General features: G+C 47.1%; 2 protein-coding genes across 3 annotated transcripts in view; one reads left to right on the top strand and one right to left on the bottom strand.

The window, feature by feature from the left end:
* RHBDD1 (rhomboid domain containing 1) overlaps positions 1-5930 on the top strand; it is a 119273-nt gene extending 113343 nt beyond the window's left edge. The window contains exon 9 of one of the 2 annotated variants that reach the window (XM_084892915.1): positions 4481-5930. In XM_084892915.1, the coding sequence (XP_084749041.1) occupies positions 4481-4575 (95 nt within the window). In that variant the 3' untranslated portion in view covers positions 4576-5930. Of the gene's footprint in view, positions 1-4477 lie in introns of both variants that reach the window. The other variant, XM_084892914.1, reaches the window with a different exon arrangement.
* Positions 5931-12421: 6491 nt separating this feature from the next.
* COL4A4 (collagen type IV alpha 4 chain) overlaps positions 12422-18209 on the bottom strand; it is a 110705-nt gene continuing 104917 nt past the window's right edge. The window contains exons 46-47 of the mRNA XM_084892913.1: positions 17830-18116; positions 12422-17436 (exon numbers count right to left, since the gene is read on the bottom strand). Of these exons, the coding sequence (XP_084749039.1) occupies positions 17173-17436; positions 17830-18116 (551 nt within the window). The 3' untranslated portion in view covers positions 12422-17172. The remainder of the gene's footprint in view (positions 17437-17829; positions 18117-18209) is intronic.

Below are 18209 nucleotides of genomic sequence, written 5' to 3'. Positions count from 1 at the left end.
CTCAGAGGAGAGGAGCCTGGGGCCCAGGGAGGAGAGGGACTTGTCCAAGGTCCTGGTGGATTTTTAAGCGCAGATCAGATTTTAAGTCAGTTGTGGCCCTTAAAGGTCCCCCAAATTAACCAGCCCAGGAGGAAGAAAAGTACAACAGGTAAAGTAGCAACTAATGTGAACTCCGCTTCAGAGCTCCTCCTTTTAAGACTTCAGACTGTGCTTTATAACTAAGAAATCTCCACTGTTGCTGGCTTGATAGTGGAGGAGTGGAGATGTGAATTTTTCTCTCTCAAGTCACATCTAGATGTGACCTTCCTTATAAACCATAATCAGCTTCCATTTGTATGAACGTTAGGAAGTTCGAGGTGAATGCCAAACTATTTTTAAAGAGATAGATGGATAGAGATGGGTAGATAGACGACGATACTTAGTGACTCAAAAAGTCAGTGGTCTTGCTGTCCTGACACACCTCTCCTTTTCAAGGAGCATGCTGGTCTTGGGCTTCCTTCCAGGTTTCCTCCGTCCTCATCAGTAATGACTTAACAAGCATCTTTTTTAGAAGGAATTTTGGAAGCTTTGTAATTTATGAAATTCTAATCAAGTAACATTTTGAAAGAATGTAGGTCCCAGACTGCAACCCTCATTGGATAAGTGAAGTCTCAGAGACCACTGATTTATTTTTGAGGGTTCCTGATTTTTAAAACATACGTATGAAAAAAGCGATTGCCTCTTTGGCTCCCTGACGTAAGGGAAAAGTGTGCCATCCTGCAACTTCACTTGAATGTAATGACGGTACGGGCTTATCAGACCATGAGCAGGTCCATCAACATCAGCACATTAACTGTCTCTACGTCTCTACGTACAGGGGTGGCGGACAGCGGGGCAGACAGCCATCAACGCATAGTGTTCGTTTTGGCAATTCCTACTGGGATGAGATCGCTTCCCCTCCCTTAGATGTAAAACGCAGAGGTTTCTGCATTATACATCAGGGTAGAGGACTGAACCACGGATCAATAAATCTTATGATCTCACTACTAGGGCTGTAATTGAGCCAAATCATCTCAAACTGGGCGGTGGGCCCCAGGTTTCTGGAGGCATGCTCACTGTTTCTTTGAGTAAAATGGAGGGCTGACCTGCATTTACAAGAACGCAGAGGCCAGCTCACCGGTACTAACTTTCTGCACCAACGTCATCACAGGCCGTTCCTCCCAGACCGTGGCTGCTCCGTGCCTGCCCTCCGCAGCGGGGCGAGGCCTCGCCGGGCCTCCCGTCTCCCCGGGCCTCCCGTCTCCCCGTGGCCCCCCCACGTCACAGAACTGAGCCACCGACAGGAGGGTGCCAGTTACCTCTTGGTCCCTGTTTCTTCAAAGGCAGATGTTTAGTAACTAACAGCTTCACAAAACCCGGCCAAACGGTCTGCAAACCGAACTGGGATCTGTCTTTTAAAGTCACTATTTTCGTCAATTTACTTTGCCGTTGTCTTATGCATTTTACATCGTTTCTCTCTGACAAGCAGACATTTCACACACAACTCTTGATGATGTTAGAGGTTAACAGCGGAGCATCCAGCGCTTGGCAGGCGTTTCTGCACACCCAACACCCAGCTTTTGATGGGCATCAACTCTTCTGACCCTCCCAGCAGCGCAGCCAAGTGTCTGCTCTCACTGTTCCCATTTCGTAGGTAAGGAAACTGAGGCCAGGGTCAGGGAAACTGCTCGTTCGAGGATGTGTAGCTAAAAAGGAGAGAAGTTGTGATTTCATCCAGGTCGTCAAACTCCAGGGTCCCAGCACAGTTCCTGATAGTGACCCCTTCGGCAGCAACTCCTCACAGTAACCCGGCGCCGCGCCCCCCCCCCCCCCCCAGGTGAAGGCCTCAGGGTGCCTCCCCCGGTGCTCTATCAGCACTTCTCCAGCGCACCCAGGGACCTCCTCCCCTCCATCCACCCAGCTGAGGCCCGTCTGGGATTGTTTCTACTGAAATAGGGACCATCACAGGGCTCTGTGAGCAGAAGTGATTGCTGTTCCACTCCTGGTGTGAGTTCCCTACTTTGATGTGTGGCTCTTGGCTCAGCCTGTTTCTCCTCGAATGCCCTGAGAAGGGGAGGGGTCCAGCGAGTGCTGGAGCCCAGGAACCTCCACCGCCAGCCTCTCTGCCTCCTCCCGGCCTTTCTGATCATGAAGACACTAACTGCCAGGCTCTTTCCTTTGGACGCTGGGGGTCCCTGCTGGTGTGTGAGCCCGGAGGCCCAGAGTCAGCACGCCAAGCTCGCGTCCGGCTCTGCCCTGACCAGCTGGGACAGGGTGTCATATCCTGGCCCGAGCTCCTGAGTTCAATGAATAATAGTCTTGTTAAACACAACTGTGAAAGGCAAAGCAGGACCTGGGTTTTATAACATCTATCTAAGCAGTAAACTAGTGGTAATTGAGATTCAATGTAATTTCAAAGCATTTACCACTTTGAACGAAGAGAAATTCCTTTACAGATATGGATGGCAAAAGCCATATCCAGTAAAACACTGAACCTTACAGCGGTCATAAAATCTTTACGGTGAAAGTCTTAAGCCTATATGTTTGGATATCATCTTTAATGAAAGCTGATAAGTTGACAGATATAGGGTGGGGCAAAAGTATGTTTACAGGTGTTAGAATGGAAAATAACACAATAATGAATAAATAATAATACAAGAATAAACTCTGTGTTTGGCGTAGTCACAGCTGTAAACCTACTTTTGCCTCTCCCTCTCGATCATAGGAGTGGAAAAACCCGAGGTGGCATCTCCCCCGCAGGAATGATGGGCCCAGGCCTGCCCTGTTCACTCTGGTGTGCCAGCCAGGAAGGGCTCCTGGGGTCAGCAGGGGGATTCCCCGGTGGTCTCAGAAGGAAGGGAGATCCAGAAATATGGGGAAAGAGAAATAGGAAGGAGGTTACTTTTGACCATCTTCTGCAAGTCTCTCCTTGTCTGACCATCTTTGCATGCCCACATGTTACCTGCAAGCATCTTTGACAAGGTGCCACACTTGCAGAGTAAGCAGGAGGGATACTGTTCCCCTGTTTTCCCTCCTGGTAGGAACCCCTGCCCACACACCCTTCCCAGCTGAGCCAATACTTGCGGAGTATTTACCCCATCCAGGCCGCCTGAGTCAGTCCTGTCCGAACCCCAGTGGGCAATGTTGAATGTCATTTTGTCTGGTTGTAACATATACCCTAAGGCCGATGCCGCTGAGTCAAGCCCGTATGTTTATTGAGCAGCTTCTGTGTGTGTCCAGGACTGTGCTGGGCACTGGGGAGCAGAGGGAATTGTCAGAGGTGTCACCTGCCGTTTAAAGCTTATGGTCCTAGCAGGAGAGAACAGGCGTGAACAGTGGCTGCCCTCGCTGGCAGGTTGCACAAGGACCGCCAGGAGGAAGGTGCTGGGAGCTGAAGAGCTCGAGTTGGGAGAGTTCTCTCCCATCAGGAGGGCCAGGAGGCAGTGGACTCAGATGGGGCGGGGAAAGTGAATGAGACACCTGGTCGACACAGACAATGGAAGTGAGCCTTTCAGAGCGAGCTAACAGGGTTAGTGTGGTCCCAGGAGTGGAAGGTACAACCTTTCAGGTCCACCTGCTTAAAAGCAGACCAGCTGCTTCCCCATATCTATGGGCGGAGCCCTGCATGGCTGCCTCCTGGAGATTTGAGTCTCTTTCAGTAGATTTAGGCTGCTGGTGCCCTGGGGTCAAAGACTGCCTATTTTTATTCCTTCATTCCTCCCACAATGCCTGAAAATGTGTTTGCACGCACGCGCGTGTGTGTGAGTGTGTGTGTGTGTGTGTGTGTGTGTGTGTGATTGAAATGCTTATATCATCAGAAGCTATATTTTTGGGTATGTTTGCAGCCCCAAGAAACCCTTTGCAGTAATGATCTCCATTATCCTTCATATGACCTTCACACATTATGCCTGCACATTTGTCTGCCTGCCCAGATGTTGGTCATTATGGTAATGCAGTCCCTGCACCGTGGCCCATGATGCCCCGGGGAGCTTGTGCATGTCAGGCTGGGCGGGGCAGGAGGTGCAGGTTAGCGGGAGGAAAAGAGAGGACCCGGGGCTGATCCAGAGAAACCAACCAGCACACCTGGCGGGAAGACATAGACAGTGACAAGTTATTTCTGGGCATTAAAAACAAATAAACGAAGCCCTTGAGACATTAGGGACATTACATGATGTAAATGATGGAGCATGGTGGAAGGAATAATTAAAATCAGAAGACTGTTAGGGATCTTCAGAATGAGTCAAATTAAGCTCATAGGCTGGACCACACTAAAGATATTTGCTGGATGTTGAAACGTAGCATTCACAGCTCACATTGAAATGCGTGGTTCTGGTTCTGTTTCGTGCTACAGTGATGATGATGCCACACCCTTTCCCCCTTGGAGTCCCAGGGTGCAGCGACCTGCAAATGCCCGAGCAGTGGACAGGCTGTGTGTGACCTTCCCTGTGCTTTCTCCCAGCAGGAAACGGCAGGAACACGTCCCCATCCTATGGGTTCCGGCTAACACCAGAGGAAGAAATGAGGAGAATGCGGCTTCACCGATTCGATCGCCAGTGAGGACGCTGCATCCCGCAGACAGCAGTGGTGTCGTTGCTGCCCGTGTGGTTCCCCCCAAACCTGATGACTAAACAGAAGCAGAGAGCGGCTATCGTCCAGAGCGCTCACATCTGCCTTGCCCGTGTGTCTCCCGTGGCCCCAGGAGCCTAGAGTCCCAAGCAGGCTGGTAGAACTGAAGCCGGCCTTGCTGTACAGCCTCCTGGGAGCGGCCTTCCCCTGGCCCTGCTTTCTCTCACACACAAGGCCAGTGCCTCCACTCAGGGACTGGTTTCCACCCTCTGTTCCCTCACTGCCCACTCCGAGGCGCCTCTGCCTTGTTTTGTTTTTGAGGACTCTGACCTTCACCGGGAGGTTTGTCTCCACCAGCTCCAGCTCCTAAGACGGGGTTTTATTCCGCCTGGCCTCCTCCGTGTACGACTTTGCAGGAAGTGAGGAGCAGTGCCTGGTCCTCCTGGCATGTTGCCATGGGGACCTCCCAGGACCGGGATGTGGCTCCCACCGCACTGTTCCCATCTCCTTGTGCAGGAACCCCAGCTCCTTGGCCCCTGCATCTGGGTGGTGCTGGAAGTGCATGTGGTTTGGTCTTGTATTGCTGGCCTTACAGAGCGTCTGACCGGAAGAGCTTTAGTGAGAGCAGGTGGGGAAAGCGCTTGCTGGACAGCCGCCTGCGAGCAGCCTTCCCCTGGCCCTGCTTTCTCTCACAAACTAGGTCAGGGCCTACATGTAGGGACCAGTTCCCACACTCCATTCCCTCACTGTCCACTCCGTGGCGCCTCTTCTGATAGCACGTTGAACAACTGGACATCAGGCACCACCAGCGGAGGTGCCACATGCAGAGTAGGCCAAGGTGTTGGTGGTATGTTCACTGAGAAATTGCCCTTGAGGAAGCCTTTTCTCATCAAAGTGCCTTTTCACTGGCCTCTGTAACAGCCACTCGTCTCCTCAAGTATCTAAGACACGTCCTGCTGTCTGGCCAATCATTTAAGTGCTTCCTGGTGCTTCTGTTTTATGAAAAGGACAGTCGCTATCACTGACGTCTTAGTCACTGAGATATTTATTTTTTAAAGAGTTGGAAGCAGCTAATATCTATTTCAATTTACCTAGGATTTATAAAGAGTTTTCTGATTATGAAAATAATATACATGTCCCTCATCTATGCATAAAGCAAGCATATTATGGAAGAAAATAAGAGGTTATTTGGGGAGTGGAGCAAAAAGGTTTTTGCTTTCTGTTTTTATAATTTTATATTGCTCTTTTAATATATATATGTATGTGTGTATGTGATCACTTTTTCAATAAGAAAACTGATTTATATCATAATAATAAATCAAAAATATATACAGACAGTCCTTGGATTATGTTGGACTTGATGTAAGTCATTTGTGGTTATGTCGCCATCTCCCATTTATTAAAAACAAAAAAGTTACGTCATTTCAACGTACATATGTGATTTATGTTTTTTATTATTTATTTACCACAAGTAAAGGTCAGGAATTGTTATCTTTCTTTTAAATTGTTTTTTACTGTTTCACTTCATTACTGCTGTGTGTGTGCTCCATGTGAGTGACGTAGGTGCTTGTGGAGGTAGGTTTAGACTTTCGGTGAAAATCGAGTTACGTCACGCCATAGGAACAGATCTCCAACGTAACCCGAGGACCTACTATAATCAAGAAAATGGACTTAATAAGTAGTCTATTGAGAAAATTCACGCTATAAACAGTTACAAATATATATGTGTATAATTTTAAAATCACCTGGATTCTCACCACTCAGAAGTGCCCAGGGTTAATACTTTGGGGGTATTGCTTTCTCAGCTTTTCTTTGTATATATTTGGCAACTTGGAGCATACCAATGGTGCAGTTTCGTGTCCAGTTCCTAATCTGAATTGACCTTGGAGAGGCTTTGACACTCGCATAGAAATGCCCTAAGGAAACCACTTTGGACCTGGGAGCACTGGCCCCCTCCGTCTAGCACAGATGCCTGGGCTCTCTGGGTTAATTTATCATTGAAGTAAAGCGATAGCTTGTTTATAATATGAGTTGTACCTGTGAGTCTGGTAACTTTAAACATATTTAAATTAAAATGTTCAAGTTAAATGCCATTCTTCTCTCCCCCAAACTACAAATTGGACTCCTGTTTTCCCCGTTAGGAGTAACCTCATTGTCGTACATCATCTTCTGATAGCACGTTGAACAAGTAATCTGCTAGAACTTACTTCTGTCCCCACTGTTACTTGTGCACAACTACACCAAGACATGCCTTCTTCTGCACCAGAGCCTGGACTGTGAACAGCTCTGCGACCAGGCCTGCCTTTTGTTTTTCTAAACGTTCCCCCTCCACCACCCAAGACTGGCCCGGCTCCTGGTGGGGACTCATGATATGTTAGCTTCTCAGCAAATTGTTGTGTGTTTTTTTTCAATGCATGAAGTCTAATAACTTTATATGTAAGTGGGGGTTTTTTTGTTTGCTTGTTTGTTTGTTTTTTGGGGGGGCAGGTGTATTGCTGTTGAATCCAAGAATAGTAGCTCCTGGCTGTATTTGGTCAGATACAAAGACACTGGAGTTGGATTTGGGATGATGGAACTATAATAATGCACACCTTCTTTATTTATGGATCAGAGCATCACTAAGCTTTAGAGAAGAGGAATGGTCATTTTAGTTATAAATATAAACCAGATATCTTATCACCACAGTAAAGATGTTCTGGAAATTATCATACTTACTTCATTCAGTTAATATGTTTGCCTGTAACCGGGGCTTATTATTTCCCATGTCCATCTGTTTTCATTTGTTCCCTACAATAAGGAATCCCCAAAATGATGCCAACAAAAATAAGTGTATTGGACAAATTATCTCTAATAGTGAATAAGCACATAGAGCTGGTTTTTAAATTCTATGTCTTTGCTTGAGAGCAATTTCCTGATTGTCTGTTCAACATCCATTTCCCAGTTTGGTTGTGGTCAGTCGGCTTATGAAACCTCTTAATTCAGAATCTTGGTTCTCAAGACAAAAGAGTGGTCATTCCTCTGAATGGCTAGATCAGAAAGTTGTACATGGCTGTTCAAGCCTCCTCCATCGCTTCGTCTGCTGCTGAGGCGCAGACTGAGCCATCAGTGTCTGAGTTTCACAGGACCAGAGCCAGGCTACATATTTGGCATCTGTTTTGCTGCCTGGGGAGTGAGTTAGCTAAAGCGGTGAGATCTGCCACAAACCAAACTGGGGGACAGAGGGTGTATCCGGCCAGGCCTTCTTGTTCCCAGTTTTAGTTTCTCTCAACAGAGAAATTCAGTGGAGAATTGTATTCAGTGAGTCATTTTTAAAAACCTATCACCTCTTCCTTCCCCTTCCCATGGATTATTGCAATAATTTCTTATAATTTTTGCCCCTCCTTTCATTTTAGGATCTCGGACTCTGCCTACAAGGACCTTAAAATCTCTCAATCCCTTGCTCTGCTTAATAATTATAATACCCCTGCATTCAGTTCTACGTAGCTCTACCCATTAATCTTCCAAAATCGACTCTTGTAATGGCACTCATTATCTCCTACCTCTCATTGTCTCTGTTGCCAAAGGATAAAGGTCAAACTCATTAGCCTTGACTATGCAGGTGCCACCCAGCCTCTGGGCCTCATCCCCATTTATCCATGAGTCTGTGCTGACGGGCTCGCCGCCGCTTAACCTGGGACTCAATCTGTGATGCGCTCTCACATGGAGCAGCCTTTTCCTCTCCCTCTGGCCATCAGAGCCTCCCTGACCTGCCCCAGACACCTCAGCCCTGCCTGATCTCCCCCCGTCCGATCCACTGCGCTCACTGGGCTGTCCTCACAGTGTCCACAGCCTACTTGGATTGCTGGTTATCCACAAAGAGAGGCTGTCTCTCTCTCTAGATTGTAAGCCTCGGGAGAGCAGGGATCATGACTATTTCTGTGTATCTCTTTATACTCTGAACAATGCTTTGTCTGGACCACCACAAACAACAAATGTGTGTGGACTGAAACAGAGAGCAGCTCATTTATGCCGTCACCACAGGAAGGTGTGAAAAGATGTGCCTGTTGCCTATTCATCTTGTTGTACTCCCCCTGAACCTCCGTGGATTACATCAAGGGAAGGGTAACTGGAAAGCAAGCCTTTGCCCATAGAAATAGAATCTAGGGCCCTTCCCAAGTCTGCATAGGACCACAGGCCTCCTGCTGAGACGGCGGGGAGATATCACCGCCCTGTGTCACTAAGACACGCCCACCTCACTGGATGCTGGGACCCAGAGCACAGCCGCGAGTCCAGCACGTCCGGGCAGGCCCCAGGAGCGCTGTGAATGCTGCCCACTGGCCGCTGCACTCCTGCAGGTATGTGTTTGATGTGTCTGTGCTCACATTTTTCCTTCTTCTGTGGAATTTAAGGGCAGGGAGAGAGTGATCTTGACATTGCGTTCAGATGGCAGGAATGAGCTGGCAGATTTGAAAATACAATTTACACCTTACGAAGGAAAACTGGAACATTGCCCATAGAAATCCTTAAATTTGCTGGTAGTATGGATTGCTTCTTAGGAAGAGAATGGTGCCTGAACCTCTGTATCAGGGCACACACAAGCCAAACCTGAAAACACCCCTGCCACACGCCCTGGGTGGGACGGGCCGAGGCCCCTCCTCCAAGTACTGACAGAGCTGCTTGCCCGTGGGGCCAGGGTTTCTGCCCAGAAGCTGTGAAGTTCTCTCTGTCTCTCACTCTATTTCCCCTTAAAAACCTGGAGTGGTGCCTGGAGGGAAGAGCTAAAAATAAATCAAACAACCAAATAGTATGTGAAGACATAGATTCTTGGAATTTACTTGAGGTCCTTTAAAGTTTTTGCCTAACTTTAATCTCAAGAAGCTACCTCTTAATAAGATTCTCTCCCACCAACAATTAAAATGAGCTTGCACAGCCTTAGCAGCAGATCATTAGTAAAACAGTTTTGCTCAGAGCAAGGCCTCCGAATCTCTAGTCAAGAACAGCTCCAAGGCCAAACTCCCTGCAGCTCTGACTGTGAGCCCGGGCAGCAGCCAGCTGCACCCAGGAGTGGCTGGGAATTCAGATGCCTGCCCCAGGCCCATTTTCTAAGGCCCCACGTGTGCACGAGTGGATGGAGAAGATAGGCTGTAGCTATACCGTGGAATCTACGAAGAGTCCACGAAGCAGAGGAAATCCGCTCTGCAGCAACGTGGGTGGAAGCAGAGGACCTTATGCTGAGTGAGATTCATCAGACAGACAAGTCCCGATGATCTCCCAGGTGTATGGAATCTAAAAAAAAGTCGAACTGGTAGCAGCAGTAGAATGGTAGTGGTGGCCAGGGGGTGGGGGAAATGGGGAGATGCTGGTCAAAGGGAACAAACTTCCAGTGAGACGGTGAATGAATTCTGGGCATGCAGTGTACAACACAGAGACTCTAGTTAATCCTGTACTGTTGACTGAAATTTGCTAAAAGAGTAAACCTCAAGTGTTCTCACCACAGGGAGAAGAAGAAGGAAGAATGTGAATGTAGAAGAAAAATCAAAGAAAACTTAGTCTGACGTGGTTTATAGTCACCAGAATCCTGCACACATTTCAGGTGCATCAGTGCATTTTAAGATGATCCCACCACTTATCTGCTTGGGTTGTAATAACCGTCCTATCAAAAATAGCCTGTTTCATGTGATACTTGTCTTTCTCTGACGGGCTTGTTTCATTTGGCATAATACTCTTTAGGTCCCCCTGTCTCAAAGGGTATGAGATCCTTCTTTTTTTTGCAGCTGCATAGTATTCCATGTGAGATGAATCACAGAAGGAAGGGGGGAGGAGAAGCAGGAAGAGATTAACCAAAGAACTTATATGCGTATGTATATCCATATCCCATGGGCACGAATAATAGTGCGGTGAAGGTGGGGGGGAAGTATATGTGAAGAGGGTCAATGTGGGGGAAAATGTGGACACTTAATACTTTCAACAATAAAGATAAATTAAAAAAATAAAAAAAGACACAGCGATGATTCAATATAGTCACAGAGGCTCAGGGAGGGGAACTCAGGGCTCCAAGACCACCAGCACACAGTAGGGCAGCGCCTCCTGTTTCTGTTGTGCTGAGCGGAGAGGAGCACCTGATCTCAGAAGAAAGAATAAGTGTAAAGAACAGCTTACCTGGGGCTGCACACGTTGCTCCCACAAAGAAGATTCCAATCCCCAGCGATGACCAGCAGCTGTGCACGGCAGAAATGAGCTGGCCCCAAGGACCAGATGTGGGGGTTGCCATAGTTACTCCTCCTGCATCGCTGGAGCAGAGTAAATGGGGGATCCAACCCACACACAGTGTCACAGGTTGGACCCACCTTTCACTGTGTGTGTTGTAGAGCAGACGGGTGCTTTGCGACCAGAGGAACTTTTTACTCTTGATTTTAAAGCTTTCCCTAGTTTTCCAGACACACAGATCCCAATTGATAACTGGTTGAGAATTTCATGTTAGGCTGACAAAATTATGCCCGAAGTATATAATCATTGAAGATGCAAGCCACCCCCTCGGACAGGAAGTGCCTGCTGGCAAGTGGGACAATGAAAATGTCTAGGTCAGCTGGCACTGCAGCGGCTGGGCCTCCCGGAAAGGGCCTCCAGATACTTCTTCCTCCAGCTCAGGGTAGTTCTGAGTTGCTGACCTTGGACATCAGGCGGCTCCAGAGGCCTGGCTGGTTTGCACTGGACCCTGCAATACAAGCCTTCCGGGCTCCCCAAGTGGCTCTGAACTCAGGGTACCCTGTCCCCTTCCCTCCAAGCACACCTTCAGACTGTCTCCGAGCCAAGCTGGGCGGGGGTCTGAGGACTCATAATGGGCCTTACAGGGACAGCATCCGTTCAGGCCCCAGAGTGACAGCCCCGTGGGGCCCTCTAAGCCACCCACACACGGCGAAGCCCTTGGGAGGTGATGGTGTAGGCCCGTAGTCGGCAAACTGTGGCTTGAGAGCCACATGCGGCTCTTTGGCCCCTTGAGTGAGGCTCTTCCACAAAATACCACGGCCTGGACGAGTCTATTCTGAAGATGTGGCATTAGAATAAGTTTAAGTTTTAAAAATTTGGCTCTCAAAAGAAATTTCAATTGTTGTACTGTTGATATTTGGCTCTGTTGACTAATGAGTTTGCCGACCACTGGTGTAGGTGAAGGCGCAATCTTCAGTGACAGACCAGGGTTCAGATTCTATGGGTCCTGATTGTGTCACCTCGATCAAGCCGCTTACTCTGTCTAAATCTCAGTCTCTTTACGCACAACATAGGACACTGGAGAGGTTGAGAGGGAGCACAAGCAGCAGGTTCATACAGCTCCTGGCACCTAGTCCCTGCTAACACACAGATCAAGAAAGGTTAAACATCCTCACATCTCCACCAGGTGAGAGGTGGGACCGAGGACCGCTGAAGGCCCCCTCTAATTAACCAGAGTGGCTCCTTGAGTCAGTCACTGATTGCCTGCACCTCGCCTGCCCTGCGCTTTGCTGCAGGAGACCATCATCCCTGCCTGACCCCTACCTTCCGGTTACCATGGTTATCAGTAACCATACCTCACTTCCACTTAATTTCTTTGTAGTTGTAGCTCTCACTTTAAATTTTCAGAACCACCCTGTGAAGCGAGTGTTCTCCTTCTCCTTCAATTAACGGGGCAACTTCAACCCACAGGGTCTGCACCCCAGCCCCTGCCCAAGCAATTCAGCAGGTTGATGTAGACCCCTGGCCCTGAGGCCTGGTTTCCCATCCATCCCCCAGCCCAGCACCCTGCACAAGACAGCGCTTCCTGGAGCCCAGGAATCCCATCCTTTCCTGAGGGAAAGGGGTCACATTTTAGGGTGCCCATGCGCTTCCCATTGGCTGCTCCCACTTCTGCCTTGGGTCCTCTCCTGTTTGCCCCCCGAGCCAGCTGCAGGGAGGTGGCATTCCGAGGTAGGTAAGAAAGTGAACTCAAGTTGGCTTGAAAGGAAATAAATACACCAGATACATCACAGTTGTTTTGAGATGCCATCCCAGAATTTTATACATAATAATTGAAATTATAAACTGTAGTACAATGAAGACTGAATTGTCAGTAGCCAGACCAGGCATCTTGCAAATGGTACATTTTCAAAGTCTTTAACTTTACAACCACAGGTTAGAGAAAGGGATGCAATTTATTGGACCTGTTTCACATTTTTCCTATGAACCATTAAATATTTAAGCACCATAAAATTCAAGCATCTCATATGGATGTGGCAGCAAGCCTCGGTGGTTTAAAATGCATTATGCAGAGTCTCTGGCAGATAATAACAGCGACAATTGCAGAGTACTGATTTTTAATGTCAATTGTTTTGTTCCCTGCAGAACTTCCTGATAATCTCCCTGTAGGAAACCGTGACTTCTTTGCTGTGGTAGAGCAGCTTTGAGAATTGAAATGAAATAGCATTCCCAGACATTAACAATTGGCCAGGTTTAAATAATTCTAATTAGTAATTTATATGCCTGTGAGAATCATAATATAATTCTATATAAAAATATATTTTTCATATTAAATGGTTTGTTTTAAATAGAGCGTGTGACCATAATCAGTGCACCATGGCTGCTATGTATTAGGTATCTAACCAAACTTAATTTCCAATGCCAGAGTATATGTTAGATCTCATGTTATAAATGAGAAAATTGGGGCTCAGGAGATTGGTGTAACTCACCCAAGATAATAGCAAAAAGTGACCCAACCAGATTCAAACCTGGGTTCGACCAACTCTAAAGTCCGCATTTTCCCACTATTCTTGCAGCCATACCACATAAAAGTAACAATTATCAAATTACTCTGCTGAGCTAATAAAAACACAAATATAATGTACTTTCTTGGAACATAGAGAATGACTAGCTTTATTATAATCTATGAGAGGCTCAAAATAAAATCTTAGATAAAATCCAGTTTTTATGCACCATTCCATTGACTATTTTCTAAGCACCAAGAACACGTGTAAGTTTGTTAGAGGCCACCTTGTTCCAAGAAGATCTCACGTCACCAGGGAGTAGAGATTTCAGCCCAAGTCAAGTCATGTGACATTTCAATGAAGAGTCTTCTCTCAGCCAAATCTCTCAAATCTTACAACTGAAATTTCAATTTTGGGGAAAGCAGCTATTCTTCAGGAGGGAGTGATGGTTAAAATTGTTTCCAAATATTTAAATGTGACAATATACATGCACACACACAATCTCTTCTTACAATTATTCACTGGGAGCCCATTGATAGACTTGTATATCTGAAACCTATATAATTTTATTAATCAATGTCACCCCAATGAATTCAACTAAAAACATTAAAAAATAGATTTCATTGCCCATTAAGAAAAAAAGAAACCCCATATGCAGAGCGAAACATCCAATGCCTGATGATGCTTGTTGAGTTGTCATTGAAAAAAGAATTGTGTCAATAATGTGCTCAGCTCTATGGAGGCATTGGGGTGCAAAGATGAGTGGAGCCTGGTCCTGCCCTCCATGTTAGCAAGAGGAGGCAGGAAGTGTGATGAGACCATACAAGAGCCTTGGGGGAACAGGAGAGAGTGGACAGGTCCTAGTCTCTCTGGAGAAGTTCACATACTCTCCTTCCCCTCAACTCTTCCCGTCTTTACAGTCAGGAATTGTCTGGCAGGTCCACTTCTGGGGGCTGGCGGAAAGAGCCAGAGCAAAGTCACAGCAATCTGAGCCCACCTCTCTGGTGAGCACAGAGGCAGCTCAGACAGCCCTGCAGGCCCTTCACCCCATGGGAGGTCACTGCACTCCAGAGGCAGGAGAGTCTTGGAAGGAATTTTAAGCCAAAGAATAACAAACAAATTTGACAACTGGGATTGGCCGCAGAGGCATGAGTTGGGGGTGTCTACCGCAAGAGTGTAGGTGGAAGACAAGGCTGTTAGGCAGGTACAGTGAGACTGGAGAGGAAGGGAGGCTGGGTGGTGACGAAGCTCTGGCCTTTGGAATATGAGAGGAGCAGGAACGGGCCACCACTCACAGTCTGGACACCTGGGTACCTGGATGTACGGGGCTCCCCTCACTGAAAACATGAACCCCAAAGGAAACCTGCAGCCCCCAGCTCATGACTCAGAGCAATTCCCACTGGGCAACCTAGACTCGGTCCAACCACAAAACGGGAGAGGGGTTCTCGGGAAGGAGGTTTTGGTACCTCCTTCCTGTGATGGATTAGAACAGCCTGAAAGCTTTGTCCATCCTTCACCGACAAAGGACATTTCAGAGTACATTGACATATGACAGGGGGGAGAAAGTAATAGCTTAAAACAAAGTGGTCTTCCCTTCCAAGAAGTTATTTTTCCATCTAGATAATTTAAAATGCTTTTCTTTCTTTTTCTTTTTTTCTTAAAAATCAGAAGGCAGCCTTAGTCAGTTTGGCTCAGTGGATAGAGCATTGGCCTGCGGACTGAAGGATCCCAGGTTTGATTCCGGTCAAGGGCACATGCCTAGGTTATGAGCTCGATCCCAGGTTGGGGGCATGCAGGAGGCAGCTGTTCAATGATTCTCTCTCATCACTGATGTTTCTATCTCTCTATCTCTCATCCCTTCCTCTCTGAAGTCAATAAATATATGTTTTTTAAAAATCAGAAGGCAGCATTTTGTTACATTTAGAAAGGGCTCCTATGTATGAAACCAATATTTTGAACAATCTCAAATTGTTTTGGTAACATAGGATAAAGCTTTTGGAGACAGAAAATTGTAAGTATAAATAAGGTTGAAATTGGCTTAAATTTCAGGTGCTTAAAACTATGTAATATGCCATAGCATAGTTTAAGAACATCAATGAATGGGTCAAATGGACTCAAGAAAGCATTTCATCTTAAAATGTACATATTTTCTTTTTTTTTTTTTTTTTTACCAGAAAGTATTCTTAAAGTAAATTATCATCCAGGGACACCTCATAACAAGACTCATTTGAAATGTTTTCTGCGTATAAGGGCACATTCCTAATCGACGTTTGGCCAGAAAACCATTTCTTATAAACAAACTTTTAATTGAGTTTTCCTTCTCTCAATTATTTTTAAGTGCATTGAAACAGCACCAAAATGAGTGTCACTCTCTCATGAGAAATATCTTTCATTTTCTCTAAAGTGACTTTTTTTTTAAAATGAGAAAGGCAAGTTTCCTAAAAATATTTTTCAACAAGCCTTTTGATATTTGTGATTAGACCACTGAAATCCTGCCAAAAGAGGAAACATAGCCTTTGCTACTCAGAAAACTACTCCTTATAAATGGACATAACTCCTAAACGTTTATAGAGAATGTTAACACCACATATCAAACTGCTGCCTTGGTGTAATACCGATAGAACATATAAGAATGTTTTTTAAATTGGGAAAACAGGATGCTCCTATGAAAATGAATAACAGGAATATAGAATTCAAATTGTAGGTTGTCTTTGTTGCATGGAAAGATAACGCTGTTCTTTCTTCTTCCTGGTGGGGTGATTGTGACTTAAAAGAATCTTCTTACCTACGTTTATTGAAGTCGGCCCTTCATTTTCTTGGAAGGGCGTATTGATAGCTCTGTCACTCCCCCGTGTGAGATGCTATTATGTATAGGAAGCAGAGTGTCCACTGTGGGCTGTGAGCCAGCTGGGGGCCTGAGCGGGATGCTTTGTATGAGCCGCGTGCTGCCTGGGGAAGTCCCAGGTGGCCCCCGTCCCATTAGCACGCACGCACTGAAGACAAGCTGGACCCCGACTGGGGAAAGGCTGCCTGTTTGGAAGTTCGCTGCCATGGGAAGTCAATTTTTGTGAATCACTGTCTTAATATTCATTAACAGCTTTTAGGCTCTTAATCCCTCATTGAATATATTTTTTCCATAATTGCTGCTTTTCAAACGGGTTGCCAGAGTAGGCACCGCCATCCTCTGACAGATGCGGCGGAGAGCATAATGTTTTACGTTCATCTGCAGTGTGTTTATGCTAATGCCACATCTCCGGAATACGGCCGCGTGGTCCTTTCTGGCACAGCTACTCAGGGTGCTTTGAAATGAGCTGTTCACGCTGGCTGTGTGGATTTTTGTTTTTAAATCTCGTCGGGTCATGGTTTTGCCATTATTTAAAGTACATGGGAAAAAATAGACTACAGAGGAAATCATTTTGAAACGTTGGAAATCTCTCCTTTCCAGTTTCATCTGTTGGCCTATTTATTTTTTTCCTGTGAAATCCACCCAGAAGCCCCCCCGTATTCCAGAGTAACTGACTTTAATTGTCTGATGTGCTGTTAAGCAATGAATGGAGTTTTCAGTAATGTAGCTTGTAATCTGCCCTTTATCATCTATTTGCCTTCCTGTGCATTTTTTTTTTATTATTATAAAGCTAGCTCTTCTATCCTCCCCAATAAAATAAGGAGATCTGGGTTTCATCTAGATTGGCGGGTCCAACCTTGTCCATACACGTAGCATTTGCTTAACCTGTCCAGAACAGAGAAGTGTACAGTACTGTGGGAATAAACGCAATCAAACAGAATGAACTGCTATCATGGGATTCGGAAATGAGCACCGTTAAATCTCAGCACGGCCCGGGACCACCAAGCCCCTGGGGAGTGTCTCTTGGTGGCACGTGGGCGAGTCCTGGGTTCTCTAGCTGACCTTCATGCAGACCTGACACCTGCTGATTCTCTGGCGCTGGGCCTGGCTCTCCTTGAAGGTTTCCGGCGATGGTGCCGTGGAAAACTGCAAGTGTGGCTTGACCGCCGTCAGCCAGAAGCTGTACTCGTTTGCAAAGAAGTGGCAAGTCCCCTGCCGGCCTTGGCATTCGAGGAAGGGAGCTGCTCGGAAATCTTCCAGGCAGCTGCCGGGTGACATGAGGGCCTGCCCTCCTCCTTGGTCCCCAGCACCTGTGTGCTACCAGGACAACAAGAGAATTAGGGCTCAGACACACGCAGACAACCCCTAGACCCAGTCGGGGACATGTCGAGATCTGGGCCTGACTTTCTCATTTTTTCCTGAAATGATTCCAAGAAGAAGACCAGACTAGTTCTGCTGAGGGGAAGGGCAGTGGAGACGAGTTGGGTGCCCACAAAATTCAATCATTCTCACCGATGCCTGAATCATCTCCAGCTTCTAAACGCTACCGAGTAGAATAAAAAAAAACAAAACAAAACAAAAAAACCCTAACTGACAGTGAGGGAAAATGACCACATGTCCTGTTGCTGCCCATGTGCCCGGAGTTCACAGAGTTACTGTGCACAGGGGACAGCAGAGGCTGTGACAAGACCGTGGGGTGCAGGGACTCACCATGAGGAAGGAGTACCCGATCCAGAGGCTCCGCCAGGCCCGTGGGCACGGGGGCACGGACTGGTCCTGGCTGTGCAGCGCCACCGCCTGCGCCGGGGCCTCGCACACAGCACAGCGGCTGATGTAGGGGCGGATGTCCTCCTCCGACAGCGGCATCATGGGCAGGGGTGCGGCACTGGCCAGCCAGTAGGACTTGTCATTCCTCCTGCCATAGTGGCACACTTGGTGGATGTTGCAGTAGGCGAAGGGCAGTGTGCTAAACACCGGGAGGCAAGACCCCGCCAGACCTCGGGAAAAAGAAGAGACAGCTTGGCATCTGAGCCACAGCGTGCCCCGTGACCCTCCTGCATGTGCCGTGCATAGACGTGTGGTCTGGGTAC

Source organism: Pipistrellus hanaki (genome assembly GCF_964339955.1).
Source record: "Pipistrellus hanaki genome assembly, chromosome: 8".
Classification (NCBI taxonomy): domain Eukaryota; kingdom Metazoa; phylum Chordata; class Mammalia; order Chiroptera; family Vespertilionidae; genus Pipistrellus; species Pipistrellus hanaki.
This window is presented reverse-complemented; position numbering and strand designations above follow the sequence as displayed.